This window comes from Pocillopora verrucosa, chromosome 4 (assembly GCF_036669915.1).
Source record: "Pocillopora verrucosa isolate sample1 chromosome 4, ASM3666991v2, whole genome shotgun sequence".
Lineage (NCBI taxonomy): Eukaryota > Metazoa > Cnidaria > Anthozoa > Scleractinia > Pocilloporidae > Pocillopora > Pocillopora verrucosa.
The window spans coordinates 28748038-28767877 of NC_089315.1; the positions used below are offsets into that span (position 1 = coordinate 28748038).

General features: G+C 40.8%; 2 protein-coding genes and 1 non-coding gene across 7 annotated transcripts; 1 reads left to right on the forward strand and 2 right to left on the reverse strand.

Annotated features, from left to right (window-relative positions):
- Nucleotides 1-150: 150 nt before the first annotated feature.
- Nucleotides 151-6517, reverse strand: LOC131785195 (uncharacterized). Its single transcript, XR_010717216.1, has 7 exons — nt 5702-6517; nt 4917-5085; nt 4022-4277; nt 3361-3588; nt 2645-2899; nt 2102-2287; nt 151-1148 (listed from the first exon to the last, which is right to left on the reverse strand). It is a non-coding gene; the product is annotated as an uncharacterized protein (transcript).
- A 155-nt stretch (nt 6518-6672) lies between these two features.
- Nucleotides 6673-19785, forward strand: LOC131785268 (uncharacterized). Of its 5 annotated transcripts, none has more exons than XM_066165459.1 (6): nt 6673-6700; nt 14407-15243; nt 16211-16864; nt 17344-17600; nt 17762-17996; nt 18469-19785. In XM_066165459.1, exons 2-6 carry the CDS (start codon nt 14409-14411, stop codon nt 18885-18887), a joined length of 2400 nt encoding a protein of 799 aa, XP_066021556.1. In that variant the 5' UTR covers nt 6673-6700; nt 14407-14408; the 3' UTR covers nt 18888-19785. The 5 variants fall into 5 exon arrangements, with proteins under 5 accessions (XP_066021556.1, XP_066021555.1, XP_058958103.2 ...); XM_066165458.1 differs by having other exon boundaries at nt 6682-6700; nt 14357-15243; XM_059102120.2 differs by lacking the exon at nt 6673-6700 and adding an exon at nt 13913-14064 and having other exon boundaries at nt 14357-15243.
- LOC131785213 (uncharacterized) lies at nt 7950-13349 on the reverse strand. The gene is made up of 7 exons (XM_066165460.1): nt 12542-13349; nt 11901-12069; nt 11322-11577; nt 10413-10637; nt 9687-9941; nt 9241-9426; nt 7950-8741 (listed from the first exon to the last, which is right to left on the reverse strand). Exons 1-7 carry the CDS (start codon nt 13326-13328, stop codon nt 8277-8279), a joined length of 2343 nt encoding a protein of 780 aa, XP_066021557.1. The 5' UTR covers nt 13329-13349; the 3' UTR covers nt 7950-8276.
- Nucleotides 19786-19840: the final 55 nt, after the last annotated feature.

The window sequence follows — 19840 nt, forward strand, 5'->3', positions numbered from 1 at the left end:
GAGAGATTCTCTTCAGTTCTTCTGGCGACATGCAGCCAGTTTGAGTTTCTCCTCTGCGAAACTGTTTGCTTTCGTTAGGCTGTGATTAAAATTTGCAGAATAGGACTGAGTCAGAAAGTTGCCATCAACGATAAACGGACCCGTAAGATATTGTGAGAAAAACAATTGTTTGCATTTATCATTTCATAAATTTCAAGCTGTTAACGATGACCAAAAAATTATAGCATCTTTTATGCATGGCCAAGAATTTTTTTTCAGAGATTCAAATCGCTATCAAGGATATTATGGTGGCAAAAAATTCACCTAATGAGGGAATTACAATATATTTATCCTGAGCAAAGCGAATATAGCATAAATATTGCATCAAACATAAGGAGAAAAAGGAAAAAAAAATATGAGGGAATGACACATGCAAATATTCACGTTATATTGGGGCTAAGTCGTAACCATGGTAAACTAACATGAACAGATCAGGTTAAAAATTTGAGCTCCGGGTAATAACCTAGTTCACGCAAATGGACAACTATTACTAAGTTGTCGTTCCTTCCGGTCGAGGCCTATACAATGCATCTAGAAGTTAACAGTCTCTGTTACGATGTCACCGCCAACGCACGCCATAGTCATTGTCATCTTTTTCACAACAGAATTATTATCGTTATTATCGACTATGGATAGAAAGGAAGTTTATATGTAATCCTCTCGTGGGGGTTTTTCTATGGGCTCGAAGCTTTCTTGCCCAATCACCCCGAGAAATTCAGTGACTTGCTCTTCCTCCGGAACAATAGGGTTTAGAACAGCATCGCAACCTTCTTGTTCCTTTTCCTTTGCACATCGAACATACTCATGAATACTGTCCTCCAGAAAGCTGATTGGAGCAGATCCTTGCGCTAAGAGATAGAAGTGAAAGTCTTTAAGGTTGAAATCGTCACCGAGTTCCTTAGTGGCGTATTTTCGCAGCTCCAGAATTTTAAGCTGACCAATCATGTACGCAGTTGCTTGTCCAGGATCGCTCTGATATCTTGTGACTTCTTTCTGAGCTATGTCACTCGTATCCCACGCGTAGTCGGCGAAGTAACGAAGCGCCTGAGCTCTTGAGAAACCTTTGTAATGCAACCTGTGTCTACAATGAGGCGAAGAGCGCGCCAAACCTGAAACAATGTAATACAGTGAAACTTGCAATAACCCTTTCCACCCTATTATCAGTTTGCCTATTCTCCATACTGTTCTCTAAAAATTTCACAAGGTTCTGACAAGGAGAATTTGTTTCACAATCAAGAGCCTCTTTGACTGGTGGTCATTTCTCTATCCTCATGACCTTAATGTGTAATTCAGGGGTAATTTTGTATGAAGAAATTACATGCTAATCACCCCTAGGGGTTAAAAGGTTAAGCAATTACCAACGGGAAATGGTGGGTGACCGCTTGATACAGGTTGACCGCTCAACACAGGTTCTACAGAGGAGGGGCAATATTAAAAACGATAAAAAACGCCATTTTATGCCATATTTGACCACTAAATGAACAAACACTCGCTCAAAAATACTATTAACATCGATTTCGTGAGGGAAACGTTTCGATTAAATTTCACTTGAAAGAATATTCTTAGTTATTGGAGTGGTTCCGCCGTAACAGACCGTTCAATGCAGGTGGAGGACAATACAAACAGGCCGTTAGGACTCAGTCAAAGGTGACCACGACCGCTTAAGAGAGGTGACCGCTCAATATAGGTAAAAAATCAAGGGGAAGCAAATTTGGGATCGTGATAAATGGACCGTTAAGAAAATATGATATTCTCTTGCGGACCGCTTGATACAGGGTGACCACTTAATACGGTACTGGCAATGAGGACGATGTAGCAACAATAAAAATTATGTCTCTTTTCGTAATTGAACTAACAAATTCGTCTCTCCCGTCATTCCCAATTAATAATCACAATAAAAACAAACAAACAGACTCCAAGCAAAATGAACAGGCGAGTGAATGAAAGAACAGAAAAATCAAAGGGTAAGTGAAGAAAACAACCAGAAAACAGAAACGAAAACAAAACCAAAAACAACAGCAATAACAAATATCGACAGTTCAAATTTTTTTCCCGCACATACCTGCCATTTGAGCATTCCGTATTTCTGAAGAGGTTCCTTTTCATAGACGTTTGTGTCGCGAGCAATCAGTGGGTTCTCAGCTTATAATGCCCAACCCTCTGAAAAGGCAGTGTACCTGGTATTAGTGTCTAGCCAACTAATCACACCTCCACAGCTGTCTTGGAAATGCTCGATTAAGCCTTGGACCTGAGTAAAGAAGGAAACATATATTACTGTCAGTTGCTATGGGGCTAGTTGGCTTCAGTTTTTTACCTGTGTAGTTTATACCTGTGACCCTCTTAGAATCGGTGTATCACACCTTGGTCGGAGGGATGTCTGTCCCTCTTGATTTTCGTCTAAGGAGGTAAAGAAGGTGACTGCGGAGGTGGCTGAGGAAATGTCTAAACCTGAGTGGTATTGAAACTTTTAACCTTAAGCCTTAAGCATGTACCTTTAAACAAGACACGGAACACAACATTTTAACTTTCACATAGCCCAAGTCAAACCCATCTGAGTCATGTGTATCTTTGTGGATCCTAAATTGGAATACTCTACGTCTGCTACCTGAGTGTGATGTCCAGGTCTTGCTTCATGTGCGTTGACGGTCCATTCCTCATACAAGGGTCCAGGCCTATCGAGAAAAAACGGAATTCTGTAACGAGAATTCCTGATACAGTCTTTTGTACTTCGCGAGTAACTCTGTGCCCCGCTTGACGGGTTGAAGTTTGGCGCCATGTCCACTGGACAGTTTGGTGTGGTGTATTTAGAGCCGGAAAAATAAAACATGTCTATTGTCTGAGGATCCAACATACCCATCACCTGGAAGAAAAGAAGAAAATAAAGCGATTGATCAGTTTGATCAGTTTCACGTGGAATGGGCAGAATTTTGGAAAATGAAGAAGGTGAAAGAAGATGAGAGGTGGGGAAAAGGAAAGGGAGATTGAGGGGAGAGAGGAGGGGGTGAGAAAAGAAGAAAACGAAGAGGAGGAGGAGAAAAAGGAGGAAGAGTTTGAGGAAGTGGAAGAGGGGGAGATGGGAGGTGGAAAGGAGGAGAAAGGGGACGCTGAACACAATTTAAACGAGGTGGAACACGAGAAAGTTTGAAGCAGGAAAAAATGGGAAAAGGAGTACATCAAATCAAAGTAGGCTGAATAATTCTTTCCCCAAGATTATGACAATGTAAATGGAACTCAAGTGAAAAGAAGGACCATAAGGTGGCTTAAAATGGTTTACCCAACCAGTTTATATCACATCACAGATGCATTTCTATCGCCACATACCTTCCTAGCTTCCGCAATCCACTTCTGCATGGCTTCCCAGCGTTTTGGACAATACTTCTTCGCTCCTTCCTCAGAGCTGCAGAGGTTAAACGCATTTTCGTCTGATTCGTTGGCAGGGATTGGTTTGTCTGTGAAGTACATGTCTGATTCATTCAGGCGCTTGATGAAGAGGTCCTTTGCAGTGTCATTATTGGCCTGGTTCGTCACACTGCGTGCGATTTCAAGAACCTATGAGAAGTATTTTATTTTCGCGTATTTATTACCTACAAGCAACAACATCTTACAACCTAGCTAACCAGCCTATCTAGTCCAACTTTCAAAGGATTTTTCTTTATACGTGTCACATTGTTGGGAAAAAGCAAACCATAGTTCGAAGAAAGTGTGCCTCACCTTCAATGACATACACAATGCCCAATACAACAAGCTTTATTAACTGATGATTTCATTCAGCTTCAACTCCAAATTTCTGCGGCAATTTCCTCAAGGAACAATCCATCAACAAGAAAGTTAATGTTCAAGTAAGTGCTGGAATAAGTCGATAAATACTGTGCATTTCCTACCAATTCCTCTTCAATATCGGTATAATTGTGTAAATATGGATGACAGATGGTCAAAGGTTATCTTAATTTCGAAAAGGAAAAGATGATTGAGAATGGGCTACCTCTGGATACAGTTTCGCTAACATTTCGTTCCCAAGTTGGTGAATTTCGTCCGGTGACAAGCTTGTTGTCGTGAAATAAGGTAGGATCGATTCGTAAGCTTTCTTGCCGTCCAACGTTTCCCCGGTTGGCAGTTGTTTGGTTGTGCTCACCGCTGTTCGACTCCCATTTACGTACACAGATGAGAGTGGAAGCTCTGCCAGACCGCTGGAGATGGAGCTCGGCACACAGTGCATGAGGTTCTCTGTTTCTAGGAATCTTGGTTTGAACGGATAGAGTGTATTAAATCTCTATGATTACTTTATCTCTGAAAAGGCCTTCATTGTCTGATTATTACATGGCCTTCAAACAAGAGCCACACTCTTCCCAAAGCGTTTTTAAAAGTTATGGTGGTTTGAGTGGAGCGCGAAACATAATTGTTTAGGCAAATAATTAGTTCTTGTTTTTAATCCTTGAAGCTGTTATTTGTCTGGAACAAACTTTGTTGGTGGACTTTTTTCAACTGTTCCTTTTGTTATGAAGTGTAGAAAAGTGTAGAGGGGGAACTCCGTAGTTGAAGAGAGTGTTTAGCAGCACAAGTCTGATTCTCTCGGCAGAGAGAATCAAAGTGTGAGAGTCTAAGAGATTGAGAACCGAGTAATTTAATAAAGAAGAAAAAGACGGTTCGAGAGTCTTAGTGCCCTTCTCTTAGCGTGGTGCAATACGTAGCCAGTTCCCCTCACATTCGATGGTGTAACGCCTTGTAAGGTCCTTCCCCTTTCATAATCAACACCTTATATCACATCTCCCCCTAGTGGGGTGGGTGGGGTGGAGTAAGGATTGTCGGCCGCAATACCAGTATACCAATAAAGTGAACAGATGCAGAAAATCAAAAAGGCAAAAACAAAATAAACCAACCTGATTACATCATGGATGGGTCTACCAATATATTCTTCGGCGTATTCCCGAATGGACTCGTTTACAGTCTTCCCATTGTCCTTTTTCCACTCGTCCAAGTGGGATGGTTTTAAGTCAGATACGAATTGTTCAGAAAATATTGGCTTCATGAAGTATTCGTGGTGAATCCCTGGAGAAAACAGACGTATTGCAAATAATCTCGGAAAAAAATCTACATCTCAATGGCTCTCAAATTTATGTTCACCCTTACAGCCAGAAAACGCTTCTACTTTTTGTTTTTTCGATACGCTCGCTGCACACCCTCTCACTTTCCCACCTCAGGCCCCAATTACTTCGACACGCGTGTTTGTTCGCTCGCGGGAAAGTTTGAGGCCTTGTGACTAGCCGGCGAGAGGTCTGAAAGGAGTGAGGGCATTCGAGGGTGCTATGCCAATATTTTCACATCTTGATAGTTAAATGTGTCAATATATTAGCCAATATAATATCAGAAAAGTGTTAAGAATCATGACACCATATCAAACGGGGAGAAGTTTTGTTCAAAGACAGCGTCATGCATCGAATGAAACCAAGCCTCATTTTTAGTGCAAGTGCCAGACTCCCAGCAAACCTCTCCGCGACTCGTCTCAAGTCTCTCCACGCGAAGGAGCACAAATGTGTTACGAAGAACATATTGCGTGCAAGCGACATAGCGTGAGTGCAAGATATCTGAACGTAGGTTCATAAAAAGACATTACAGTTTTTTTTTAAGTTTGCCCTTTGCTCTTTAGTTAAAAAACATGACATACCTTTTACGCCTTGCAGCGATACTTGCAAATACCTTCGTTTGAATGATTTAAGTCCAGCACTGCATTCCTCTTTTGAGCGCACCATACCAGCCTTGACACCGATCCGCAAGTTTTCGATGTATGTCGAGAAAGTGTGTGCCACTAACTTTGTCTTATCAAGAAACACACGTAATTGAGTTAGGTCTCGCGGGTGTAAATTTCCAAGACCCATTCGGATATCGTAGTGCCCAACGTTGCAAATTGGTTGCCAACAAAAGAGATTCGGCCCCATAAGAAAATCGCCAGCGTAGTAATTTGAATCGTAGGGTTGTCCAAAATTGTTTTGGAGGTAGTGCTTGACTTGCGCCAGAGCTTTTTTCTCACGCGGCTTCAAGAAAAGCGTGTTAACACCCAAATCTTTCAGTTGTTTTACCAGTTGTCGCGCAGTGTCCGTGATTCGCTTCAAGTTTCCGGGTTCTGGATTGTACGGTTTGAACTCAGCTAAATACTCGTCTGGTTTTATACCACCGGGTTTGAAAATCAAGTCTTGAGGGTGAAGTTCGAAGTACGTGTCTTGAACTTTTTGGAGAAATTTATCTAAGCCCGCTCGCTTCGCTTCTGAGGAATAACCACATCGACCCGTCTCAGGTTCTTCGCTACGTGTACATTCCTCATTATTGGCTTTTGCGATCAAAACAATTCCAACGATAAGAAGAACGACTCCAGCTAAAGCGACAACTCCAGCGATAAGCTTTAAATTATTACGACTTTTCAGCTTTGCCATTATATTCCAGCCAGTTAACAACGACGGAATCTTGTGTTTGTGTTTACATCGAGTGAAAGACACCTCTTGCGTGACAGACACTTAATACGGTTCATCAACCGACTTCTGACGTGTGCAAAAACACAGCTGAGTAATCTATCTTCTCAAAGTGACGTTGACTGATGAAGTTTTTAAGCCGCTCTCTTTGATCGAGAAAATGTAAAGGCAAGGAACAGTCAATTAGACCTCTTTAGTTGGTATGTTTTTTTTATTTTGTGGATTAAGAATGCTGTCATATTCATTTGTATGTTTTGTTTACCCAATTAATTGAGATATCGAGGGAATTCCCAGCTTTACCTTACGTAAATTATGGTACTAACGGCAAATGAATGGAGGCAATTTAAGTCACTTCCCACCTTCGCAGGTGTCCTTCGGGAAAAAATTCGTACGCGCGCTATTTCACTAAAATCCTAGCAAACTATACATCAGAAGAAAGTTTAATAACTGCAGTTTACTATAAAAATATAATTTAAGCGACTTTTCTTTAAAGGAAGTGTCAGGAGCCGGGAAGGCGTGAAACGACCGCGGGTTCTTCTATTGAATTTATCGGGTATCAGATGCTGCAGCACGAGCAAAATGGCTGCGCAGTCTTATTCACAAGGCATCAGTCAACAAGATTGAGTCTAGCTCTTTCGATTTTCTGATTGGTTGTCTAGATATCGGCATCTAAAGCTGGAGTAGCCACAAATATGCGATTCGTGTTGCTTGAATGGACGCCACGGGATATTTCCAATATCAAAATTTCCCGACACACTTTCGTTTGTCATTATTAATGTTTTGGCAAAATTTGACGAAATCAGTCAAATCTGTAGACCCTATAAATTCGCTCAATGTGGTTGTATTCCTCCTAAAATCAAATGCAAGATTTAAGCTAATATAGGTTCGCAAACAACTCGCGACACGCCTGGGGATTACTTCGCTTCCTGAAACCGCAAACCAATGGGACAACTTGACCTCATGGCGTCGATGACGATGGATCAAGATTTAACCCATTGCGCACACTTTTTTTTTTATCTCAATCGCTCAGTGGAGCGTTGAGGACGACACAATAACAAAGAAAGTTGCCGAAGGAAAAGGAAAAACCCGGCAAAATGGCCAGCGTTGAGCGCCGCTAGTACTAGTCGCTTTCACATAGGAATTTTTTTTTCTTGACAGAATGGTACTTTTTCTTTCTTCTTTGGGCATTTTTTTCTTCTTCTTCTTTTTTTTTTTTTTCTAGCAAGGACTTTCTTCCGCCTTTGGTTTTTCCCTATTTTTCCATAAGCAAAGAGCTTCCACGTGTGAATTTTGTCAAGTGCGCGATGTAAACAAAATATGGAAATAACGTGAAAAAAGAGCTCCACCAGGAGTTTCTCTCTCAGCCAAATTGTAGCATCCTGAGGAAAAAAAACGAGATGACGGGGCTTGGGAAAGTAACCCATGCATAGCTCAACATGATAATGGCAGTGAACTCTCTTTATTTTCGGTAAAATCATATCATACAAATTAGTGCTGTAGCCCAAGCAGTGGTTGAACGAATCTGAAAACCATACATCGCAGTTTAATCTATAGTTGTAGGCTTAGTCAGAAAACGCCAGCCGTATCTGCTGCAATTCTTGTGTTCAGTTAATATTGTTGCCGCTTCTTTTAACCTAGTGTTATCTTATGCATATCATTAACATTGCCTTCAGTCTTTTCTTTTTCGTTGCTGTAAATTTCGTTTTGATCATCACTCTCCTTATCATCCAAATGGTCATCGTCACTGCTGTACTTCTGTAACTGCTTGTTGCTGGGTTATATGTAGTCTTCTAGGAAGGGTCTCTCTATTGGCTCGAAGCTTTCTTCCCCGACCACTCCCACGAACTCATTGACTTGCTCTCCTTCGGGGGCCACGGGGTTCAGTACATCCTTACATCCTTCTTGGTCCTTATCTTTAGCACATCGAACATATTCGTGAATGCCTTCCTCCAGATAGCTCAGTGGAGCAGATCCTTGTGCTAAGAGATAGAAGTGGAAGTCTTTCAAGTTGAAATCGTCTCCAAGTTCTTTGGTGGCGTAATCTCGCAGCTCCATGATTTTAAGCTGACCAATCATGTAGGCAGTTGCTTGTCCTGGATCACTCTGGTACCTAGTAATCTCTTTCTCTGCTGTATCACTAGTGTCCCAGGCGTACTTGGCAAAGTAGTCTAGGGCTTCAGCTCGTGAGAAACCTTTGTAATGCAAACCCGTGTCCACAACAAGGCGGAGAGCGCGCCAAACCTGAAGCAGAAGGAGACGACAATAATGGATTGATAAGGCATACTTTAACAACTTTTTGATAACTTGCTAGGTTGTGTTTGATTCTTAGATTCTCATGATAATAAATATTTATAATTCATGTGATTTCTTTTAAAGAGAGAGAGACCAAAAAAAAAAAAAAGACTCCAAAAATGCAAGTATCCATGCAGCTGGATAATTTTAATTTTTTCATGTCTAATCAAACTAATCTGGAACTATCCAATCGACTGACTGACACTAGACCGTGTGGCTCAGAGTCGAAACGGCTGAGTAATGACGGATCGGCTTGAAGAACCCGGCCAATTGCACCAATGATTGATTGTTTAAACGATTAACTTAAGACTCACTGACTGGTGGATTTACTCAGTGACTGACTCAATAGCCAGTAGTGTATTGGCTTTTAACTGTTATGTGACACTCCGCCACACACTGGATGGACACTGGATTATAGAAGTTTCAAGAAGGATTACGTATCACTTACTTGCCACTTTAGCATACCATACTTCTGAAAGGGTTCGTTGGCATATACATTTGTTTCTTTAGCAATCAGTGGATTCTCAGCGTAAAGTGCCCAGCCCTCAGTGAAGGCCGTGTAGTAGGTGGAGCTGTCCAGCCAGCCAATCACACCTCCACAGCTGTCACGAAAATGCTCGACAAGACCTTGAACCTAACATGAAGAGGAAGACGATGAAGGAGGTTTAGATAACTCAGCAACAGCCTCTGACTCACTGTGAGAAACTGTAGGCGTGTTAAATTATTATTCATCCTTGATGAGACCCAACGCTATCAGTGTCATCCTTGCATAAAATATCGGAGAGAGAGAGAGAGAGTGGAGGGACACTTGTTAGTCTGAATACCTTTCATCGCAAATCTTCCGTCTATCTCAACCGCATTAACACGAAAATAACTTCTTTATTTGTACGTCACCTGTGTGTGGTGCCCAGGTCTCGCTTCATGCGCATTTACGCTCCACTCAGAATACTTAGGCCCAGGCCTTTCCATGAAAAACGGAATGTTGTATAGCGAGTTTCTGCTGCAGTCTTTGGTGCTTCGCATGTAACTCTGAGCTCCTTTCGACGGGTTGAAGGTTGGCGCCATATCTACAGGACAGTTTGGTGTGGTATGCTTTAGGCCGGAAAAATGAAACATGTCGGTTGTCTGGGGGTCCAGCATACTCATCACCTGGAATAAATGAAGTCATGATGATATTAGCATTTCATACTCAAAATAAACCCTTTGTCCCTTGGATGCCGCCTGTAATAGTTTAGCAGCTGCAGAGAGAATCTCAGTAAAATTGAGGGAAAATTGGCATTGACGGATGAGGGGAAAAGACCGAAAAATAAATGAACATGTGTTGCAACAATAGTAATGGCTGAATCTCAATCACTACTGATAAAAACCACAAAATTTTCTGCTTGAAAGGCACACGAGGTCAACCGGTAGCGTTTTAGTCAAGCAAAGTACATACCTCCTAGGCCAACACCCTTTTTAGTTGATAAAAAGTTTCTTTCAACGGTAGGCGTCTTACAAAAATTTCTTGGTCAGCTATTACTTCTTAGCTTGTTTGAGTTTCGTTGGCAAGAAGTCCTAAACAATTCAACTGAATATCATCTAGCTCATGCAAATTTTAGAATGATATACACTGAAAATTACCCTCCTAGCCTCTGCAAACCAGTTTTGCATAGCCTCCCAGCGTACTGGACAATACTTCCTTGCTCCTTCTACAGAGCTGCAGAGCTTGTGTGCGTTTTCATCAGACTCATTGGCAGGGATCGGCTTTTCAGCAAAATACATGTCCGAATTATTCAGTCGCTTTATAAAGAGTTCCTTCGCCGTGTCGTTGTTGGCTTTTGTCACATCGCGAGCGATTTCAAGAACCTATAAAAAATGTAGCATACACAAAAATTCCTTACTTTGTCAGGGGCCTTTAGTGTCTTTTATTTAACAAATCGACCACAGTTTTCTATTCTCTATAACCTTATTGATCATAGAAATGACGTCAACAATGTTTCAAATTAAAGTAAAACCACGAGGCGCAGCCGACGGCTTCACGGCAAGTGTTTTTACGAGGTAACTCTATTTCTACTCTATGAACCAGGAACCTGCTTCCTTTTTCTTAAGATTTTTCATCCACCTCGACAAGTCCTTCTTAACACCTTTTCTTAAGTATACCGATACCAAATTTCGGGAATTAACCACTGGCCATATTTCAGAAATCTGCAGTTGCTCTTAGGAGAGAAAAGAAAAATCTTTTCCTCCTACATAGCGGTAGTTGTTGATGAGCGGTGCGTTACATGTCACGTCATATTTATGGTCGATTCAGTTTAAACTTTATTGACGATGGTTCTCGACCAATCAGCGCGCCAGAATTTCTACGTTTGTTGCCAAAAAATTAATTATTAGAAATTTTTCAATTTTGGTAAAGCTAACAGCGAGTTACCGAGTCGATAGTAGGGAGAAAAAGAAGTAAACATACTAACTAAATACTAAAAACCTTATCTTCATAGTGATGAAGCTTATACTGCATCACAAGATTTAAGAAATACCAAAACGTGACCCTACCTCAGGGTAAAGTTTCTTAACCATCTCGTGTCCAAGCTCGTGAACCTGGTCGGGTGTTTTGGAGATCGTCGTGAAATATGGTAATATCGATTCGTAAGCTTTTTTCCCGTCCAGTTTTTCTCCGGTTGGCAGCTGTTTCGTTGTGTTCTCCGCTGTTTGGCTTCCATTTTCGTACACATGTGAGAGCGGAAGCTTCGCAAGGCCACTTGAAATAGAACTTGGAACACAGTGCTGAAGGTTCTCTGTTTCTAGAAATCTGGTGCGTATAATTGTAATACAAAATAAGGTCTAACGCAGATTGCTGACTCAAATGGTCCTTAAAAAATTCTACTCGCAAGTCCATTAACAATATCATTACATTAAGTACTGATTTTGTTCACTTCATATGGTAACGAAGCTTTACTCAATCGAATGCTTTTCATCTTTCAGTATGAACCAGCTGTTGTTTCTCACCGCTGACACTATAGTTTGAGGTTAACCAAAGGAGAATTCACAGCACAATAGCTATATCGTATGTGATTATTAAAGCTTTACTCGAGGACATGACTATTTCATTTTTACGAATTAGGAGAGCCTTACTTGATCACATCTAGGATAGATTTACTAATATATTTCAAGGCGTGTTCCCGGATGGAGACGTTGACAGTCTTCTGATTTTCTTTTTCCCACTCTTCTAAATGGCTGGGTTTCAAACCGGCCAGAAACTTGGCAGAAAAGATTGGCTTCATGTAATCTTCATCAAAAATTCCTGACAATAATGAAAACAAGGTTTTACAGACAAGATTTGATCTAATTTTTACGAGATGTGGAAGGCAACCTCATCGTCTTTGTTCTTTTAAAGAACTGTTTCTTTCTTTCTTCCCTTTTACTGTTTTGCTGTTGCTGTTGTTCCACTGATCAGTACCAAAATTCACCCAAAAATTCAAGCAATGGCTAATCAGTCAAACCAGTTGTTTCTGCTGATGATCGTGACCGTGTCCTCACGCAACATCCAACGAGCATTGCGTGACAAAAAAAAAATCAAAGTGGAAACAAGTATGGAGCATGTAAGGATGTATTGGAGCAACATCTTTTACAGGAAAAAAGCAATTTTGAATATGACCTAAAACAGTTTACCAAATGACGGCTATAAACGAGATTTTTAAAAAAAACTGCGAGGCGGGGCCTGCCGAACATGTCAGTTAATGCCACCTCCCACTTTGTCAATTCATTTCACATACCTTGCTCTCCTTGAAGCGATACCTGCAAATAATTTCGTTTGAATGCGTCTATTCCGGCTTTACATTCTTCAACTGAGCGAACCATACCAGCTTTGATCCCCAACCGCAAGTTGTTCACGTATGTCGAAAAAGTCGCTGCCACCAACTTCATTTTACTGAGAAACAATCGCACATCGTCCAGATTCTTGGGGTGGAAATTTCCCAGGCCATATCTAATGTCCGAGGAGCCGACGCTGCATATCTCTTGCCAGCAGAACAAATTTGGTCCCATAAGAAAATCTCCGGCATAATAATCTGAGTCGTAGGGCTTTCCGAAGTTGTTTTGAAGGTAGTGCTTGAGTTGTGCCACAGCTTTTTTCTCACGCGGTTTCAAGCGAAGCGTATTGACACCTAAATCATCCAGTTCATTTAGAAGTTGTCGGGCTTTGTCGGTGATTTTCTTCAAGTTTTTGGGTTCTGGATTGTACGGTTTAAACTTCGTCATAAGCTCTTCATTCTTAACGCCCCCAGGTTTGAAAATTAAATCTTGAGGATGAAGATCATAGTAAGTATCTTGAACTTTCTGGAGGAATTTGTCGACACCTGCTCTCTTGGCCTCCTCGGAATAACTACAACGATTTGCGTCTTCCCCGCTGCTTGCACCAGAGACACCAGCATTGCAGTCTTCGCTAGATTTTTCCTTAGCTTTCGCAATGAGGACGATTCCAACTATGAGTAGAATCAACCCTATCAAGGTTATAACACCGGTAACAATTACCAGCGTATTTCTGTTCTTGTTGAATACCATCCTGCCAGCAACGTCCAAGGTCTAAAATGGTGATTGATATATGATACATATGCTACTTGAACTTCGTTGGTGTTAACATATTTATTTTTCTGTTGACATTGTTTAACTCCACTGATAACTAATTTAAAATCTCTATTGTTATTGGTTCAAGCTCATTAGAGGAAGATATTAAGGAAATACCTAAGTTGTTCAGCTAATGAACCAAACTGAATAATGAACCAAACTGTGTTCTGATGCAGAAGTTGCAGAAGTGCAGTTGGACAGAAGTTTAGATAGGCCATCTTACGCGCCTGCCTCGGATTTAAAACACTGCATATCGATCATCGCGGAGAATCATCTCGCCTGCGACGTGTCAAGATTAAACCGTAGATTGATACCTGTCAAAAGCGTTCAATAGTGTTTTCACGACAAATGCATGTTTATTACGGTTCGAAGATGACAGGAAGATGACAGTGGCGTTTTAACTCTATTTGATATCGTCATTCGCACCGCCATTCTTATTGGCGAAATCTAGATGAATTAAATCGATCCAATTATCTAACCAAACATGCAGTGAATACCTGGGTTGTGTAAACATGTGTTCGCTAAATCGCGCAATGGTGTTATTACACCTCAATCGACTGCGGTCTCAGAAAGTCTTCCCGTGCCTTGCTCACGTAGCGAGCGACGGAAAGAACACGTGGTTGTTGTTCCACAAGTTTTGCGTCGTATGATAAGACGCCGGAAGTACATATTGGTAATGCAATTAGTTTGTAAATTTAGTCATAGTGGCAAATGTATGTGGTTTCTGACTTGAATTGCTGCACTTGAATTTATAACTGATATTTCAATAACCTGAGACAAAGTTATCTCGAGAATAACTTCAATGAATTCAGAAGGAAGCATGCAAAAGCAAATCAAAACCCTCATCTTTAATCTTTCGGTATTGACAGAGTTTTCATTTTCCATTAGCCCCCAAAAGCGTCCAGTCTCTTTGAAACCTATCTCTAACATTGATCTGCGCTTCCTATGGTGAAATATTTATTTAGATCCCAAGATCACGTTACGCACAAGTGGTTACGAGCTGTTTACCTTGCAGACATGGAGAAACCAAAGAATTACTATGTTCTTAAGGAGACAGAGCCGCCTTCTAAGAAGCCTCTTTATATCGCTATAGCCGTTGCTGTCGTGTTATGCTTTGTGGGATTAATTCTTATCGTGGTTGGTGGAGTTTTAACCTCCAAAGCTAGGAAGGAATGTTCAACTCAAGTGTCACCTTCTTCTAAAGCGCCTATGGTAAAACCGTCGACTTGCGAATACTCCGACGAAGCTAAGCGCGTGGGGTTGGACAAATTCCTTCTTAAAGTGAAAACTACCTATTACAAGATGAATCCCAACAACGCGGTTTACGATCCTGATTCGACGCCGACAACCATTCGCGAGGATTTCAGCCCGTACGACGCGCACCCGGAGGCCATTCGAAAACGGACAGATGCGGCCAGAGCACTTTATGAAGAAGCTCAGGCGCTCGACGAAAAGGCAGACAGCGCTAAGATGAAGCCGCGTGAAATCAAAGCAATCGCGCAAGTGAAGCATTATCTCCAAAGCAACTTCGGCGCGCCCTACGACGAGAACTACTACGCCGGAGATTGGATGCTTGGTCCAAATAAATTCTGTTGGCAGCCAATCTGCGGCGTAGGAAGCGACCTCATGGCTCATTTCACATACAAGGAATGGGGTGTAAGACCCAAGACGAAGAAGGACTTGATATTTGTCGTCGAACATCTAAAAAAGCTTAACGATTCCTTGATGCAATACATCGAAAATGTTAAGTATGGGGTGAAAGCAGGGTTTGTTCGTTCAGTGGAAGATTGTCAAGACGGCCTGTATTCCATTAAGCGCGCCTATCTAAAAGTGTCACAACAGGGCACTCGGGGTAAGGTTTTGTATTTTTTGGTTATTTCTAACTTAGAAAGATACTGCTGGATGCTGAATCTATCTCTATGGGGTTCAGTTTGACTTACGTATTTCAATTCTTGGATCTAAGATTTCTTACGCAACATACCATACTAAGGAGATATGCTGCCAAAGGTCTCAAATTCAAAACTGAAGTGTATGACTGATGGCATGGGGCAGTGATTGTGAGGAAATGAACTTCTTTACGAATTAATGGAATATTTTGGAGGATTCAATTTCAGGAGTAACCTTGTGATATCTCCTCACAAGTTTTCATGACATCGTACCCCGGGAACTATGCCGACTAATCAAAGTTGAGGTTTTAATATATTTCTTAATAGGACAAGTCACGCCCCATTTCTAAAAAAAAAACAAACAAACAAAAAAAGTAGCTTTAGTCGGAGTGGATGTTGAAGATAAATCCTAAAAAAAATAGGCAACAAAAAACAACAAATCTCACTTTAAATCGTTAGACAACAAAAGTATTACTGAAGATGTGCGACTTAAAAAAGTCAATCAAAACAAAATGCACAAACACAGGAAATGGATCAGATGAATTATTTGTCAATTCTATAAAATCGAAGTGTGGGGGAAGTGATAAATAAAAACTACTCGTTTTAGTATCTGTTGAGATTCCTCTCACGAAAGCATCCCAACACTTACACTAAAAGCTATGCCAAAATCACCTAAAATCATGAGAAAAGTTCAGTAAATAACCTAGACAAACTGACAGGCCTTTCCCGAGAGTCTTACCAGTCCCTGTTAAAATCGAGCCGTTGAAAAGGTTTCATCTCTTCCTGAATTCCTGGGTTTACATTAATGTTGGTTTGAAATTCACGGGTCAATTTTTTGCAATTCAATCGTTTAAGCTTTCTTTTAGTTCGCTTGTTTTGATTAACGCTGTATGTATTTAGCAGGACTTTTTATATACATATTTCTTCTGACAGGAGTTCTAAACGAATCATATACTCAAGATATGCTCAATCCAAAATGGCTGGCTGATCTACCAGAAGATGTATCTAATGCTTGGGAAAAGGAACACAAAGAATCTGTAAAGACATACATACATGAAGCTCTTGTGGAGTATGTGGGGAAACCACTGGACAGCTTGCTGAAATACTTGGAGTTCGAACATTCTCAATACTGCGTCCCCAGTAACATCTCCAGCGGTCTCGCCACGCTCCCTCTGTCATATATCTACAAAAACGGTACTAACACTGGGATACCAGCCACTGGAAAACTTCCTAACGGTGACCCGCTGGATGGAAAGAAAGCCTATGAAATGATCTTACCTTACTTCACTACAAGTATGGAGATGACACCTAATAAAGTTTACAATCTGGGAAAGACAATGTTGAATAAGCTCTATCCGCGAGCCGTGCAAATAGCAAAGGAATTAACAAGGCAGCAGGACGAAAATCAGGCTGTGGTGGCGTTTAAAAAACGTTTAGAACAACAAAGCATGTTTTTCAATGAAGAGAAAATTCCCGAAAATGAGAGTAACAAGGACGCATTCGAGAAGTGCACCAGTATGGAACAAGCTAAAATATACTGTCCTAAGAGATACAAAGCCATGCTGACCTGGTTTGACTATGTTAACAGTAAGTAAAGAGAACCAAAATGTCATTAGTGTAGAATATGCGCTACAATTAAGGAAAAAAGAATCGATCGAAAGCGATTATTTAGCTTCAGGTGCTTTAATCTCTGATTCATTCCACGAGAGGTGAATTGTATAAATGTACCACCTACCATACTGCAATGCAGTAAAATTATCAACGTTGATCTGGTTTGACAACGTTTCTAATTGTCCTCATGCACACGCAAAGGAATATGATCATTTTCAATTCTTCACTTTATTTGTCTTTTTATGAAGGTCGATTCAGTGCCCAAGATAAAATGAGTAACAGAGGAGAACAAACAAAAGTAATTTTAGTTAAACTGAAGGATTTCAATCAAACTCAAAATTCTTCTGGAATAACAATTATCAAGAGGTTTAAAGTCTCGTGAAATTATCATATCTCAAAACATTAATTTATCAGATCTCACTGACACATTTGTTCACCTTTTGTGTGTTGTTTAGCTGTTTTGAGTGACCTTGCCCCGAAAACCAATCATATGTTTCATTTCACTGGTAAATATCAGAGCACACCCAACTGTCCGGTCAAGCTGGTAGCGAATTTCAACCCAGGCACCGGTTCCCAGAGTTATAGATCCAGCAATAGAGACTGCACCAAAAATGCACAGTACCGATTACCGTTCTATTTGAAAGACATGGGACCAAGATACAACGCCATATCCGTGGGCGCTCACGAGGCGAGGCCTGGACACCATACCCAGGTAATTTATTCTGCTCTTCTCTTCAATGAGGTCTACCTGTGGGGATAAATTTGTGACGAACTGCCAATTTTATAAAACGCTACACAAATTGATTCTAAAGTGGTTTTGTTTTGGTCTTTTCTTTGTTGATTTTATTGAAGCGTTGTCTCTTCTCTGTTTAGGTCCAGGGTTTCACAGAATTGTTCGGAGACAGCTGTGAGGGCGTGATAAGCTGGTTGAATGGTGCATCTTACTACACCGCGTTTACGGAGGGCTGGGCATTATACGCTGAGAATCCGCTCATCGCCGAAGAAACAGACACGTACAAAAACAACCCGCTGCAGTTGTATGGTATGCTCAAGTGGCAGATTTGGCGGGCTTTGCGCCTGATGATGGACACTGGCCTTCATTACAAAGGTATGCTGGTAACTGATTATTGACAGCCTTGGGCGAATAACAATTTAGCCGGGAAACTTCTTCCTCATCCTTAGCCTTAGGCTCGCGTAAATTATTCCTAGACACAAGGTAGCTGGCAAAACGGGAATAAAGTTACAAGGATGGGGCTTCCGAGGAATCGAAATTTGCAACACTAAATTTCGGGCCCTTGAAAGGTACCCTTTGTAACAAGGTCTTCATTGAGGATTTCGTCTTTTGAGTGTATGTGTATCGCAATCAACCAAAATTAACCATTATATGGCGAATAAATGGTTAGAGAAGTTGGAACTTGACTAACAAATGCTTATAGAGCTAACGAACTACAGAAACATGCAAACGTGATCAAACGGAGAAGGAAATTGAGCACTTTGCTTCTGACCTATGAGACAAATACAGTACACTAATGTTGCACGATAGTTTCTGTCTCACATTTTTATAATCAAATAAATTTCAGGAATGAAGAGGTGGGAAGCACTGAAACTCTTCGCTGATTATGCTTGGGACAAAACTGACAAGGCTGTCAAAGACGTGACGCGTTATCAGAGCGACCCCGGCCAGGCAACTGCTTACATGATTGGCCAGTTAAGGATTTGGCAGGTACGAAATGACACTAAGGATACCATCGAGAAAGGTAAAAAGAGGTTCAGCGAGAAGGATTTCCATTACCAGGTTCTTTCCCAAGGATCCTCGCCACTAAGCTACTTGGAAAGACACCTATCGAAGTACGCTGATTGTGTCGTCAAACCTGGTCTCGATGGCTGTGAATACATCATAGCCAATCCTTCCAGTGCAGACACTCCTACCAAAGATGCCGCTTCTAAGCGACCAGCGAAGCCATTTCAGCCGCGACCTTATCATGAACACCATGAATAGTTGCACTGGAATATTCTCATTGAGGTAGAGAATAAATATATAGAGTTGTATCAGTTTTTAAAAATATGATTTTATTAAAAATAGCGTGGTAGCTATTATTACAATTATCGCTTTTTCAATGTGACGACGAAAATTAAAGATTCTTCATAATGAAAAATAGTCCAAATAGTAAGAAAGCACCTGAAATAAATAGCTCGTATTGAAAATCTCAAATCATTGGATCTAGCTTTAGCGGACAAACTACCTTCTGTAATTGTCCTCATTTGCAAATTTTGTATGTCAGGAGATGGTGCGATTTAGCTGCTCCAGTCTCAAATCAATATTGAACTACCGCATGTTACAGCAACAAAGATGTAAGTCAGTCTTTCAATCAAATGCTTCGTATTTAGAAGCTGCTATAAATTTTCTGCATAGTTTAACATTGAGTGGGCATTTCAGTTTCCTCAGCTATTTTGAAGAGAGCTATGTTGACCTATGTTGAACTATGCTATGTTGAGCTATGTTGAACACTTTTATTATTCACTTTTAGTAGCGTTTGATATAAATTCTTTGTTTGATCATCTGTATGGAACACTTGCATGACCCATTTAAATGTTTTTATTCGTTAATTTTTTAGTCAGGTTGTCTTTCTTTGCCCATAGAACACTTGCCGATACTGATGAGACATGAAATTGATGAATAAGTAATAATTAATTTTTCAAGTTAGAGTGAAGTCCACTTCGCAAGGCTGAGCCGAAAACTACTAGTTCAACCATGAATGTGTATTGGAAGTTGGGCTTGAGGTGCAAATGCATTTCATTTACTATTGCCTTCTGTTAGGTCTACTGAAGCAGTGGAAATCTTTTAAACTTGTTCTTAACGTGCAAAAAGTTACGATTAAAATTCAATAAAATTGAAAGTCGTCTTCGTTCTGCTGTGACGTAAGTGTTCGGTAGCGTTTTACAACATAATCG

Bases quoted from the DNA above. Each gene is read 5' to 3' on its own strand.
- LOC131785213 (XM_066165460.1), bottom strand. From the start codon at position 13,328: ATGGTATTCAACAAGAACAGAAATACGCTGGTAATTGTTACCGGTGTT. The intron at 9,427-9,686 runs GTGACGTACAAA...TCTTCATGTTAG, and splicing joins GACCTGGGCACCACACACAG to GTTCAAGGTCTTGTCGAGCA. The intron at 8,742-9,240 runs GTAAGTGATACG...CTTCTGCTTCAG, and splicing joins ATGGTATGCTAAAGTGGCAA to GTTTGGCGCGCTCTCCGCCT.
- LOC131785268 (XM_059102119.2), top strand. From the start codon at position 14,337: ATGGTGAAATATTTATTTAGATCCCAAGATCACGTTACGCACAAGTGG. The intron at 15,244-16,210 runs GTAAGGTTTTGT...TTCTTCTGACAG, and splicing joins GTCACAACAGGGCACTCGGG to GAGTTCTAAACGAATCATAT. The intron at 16,865-17,343 runs GTAAGTAAAGAG...TGTGTTGTTTAG, and splicing joins CTGGTTTGACTATGTTAACA to CTGTTTTGAGTGACCTTGCC.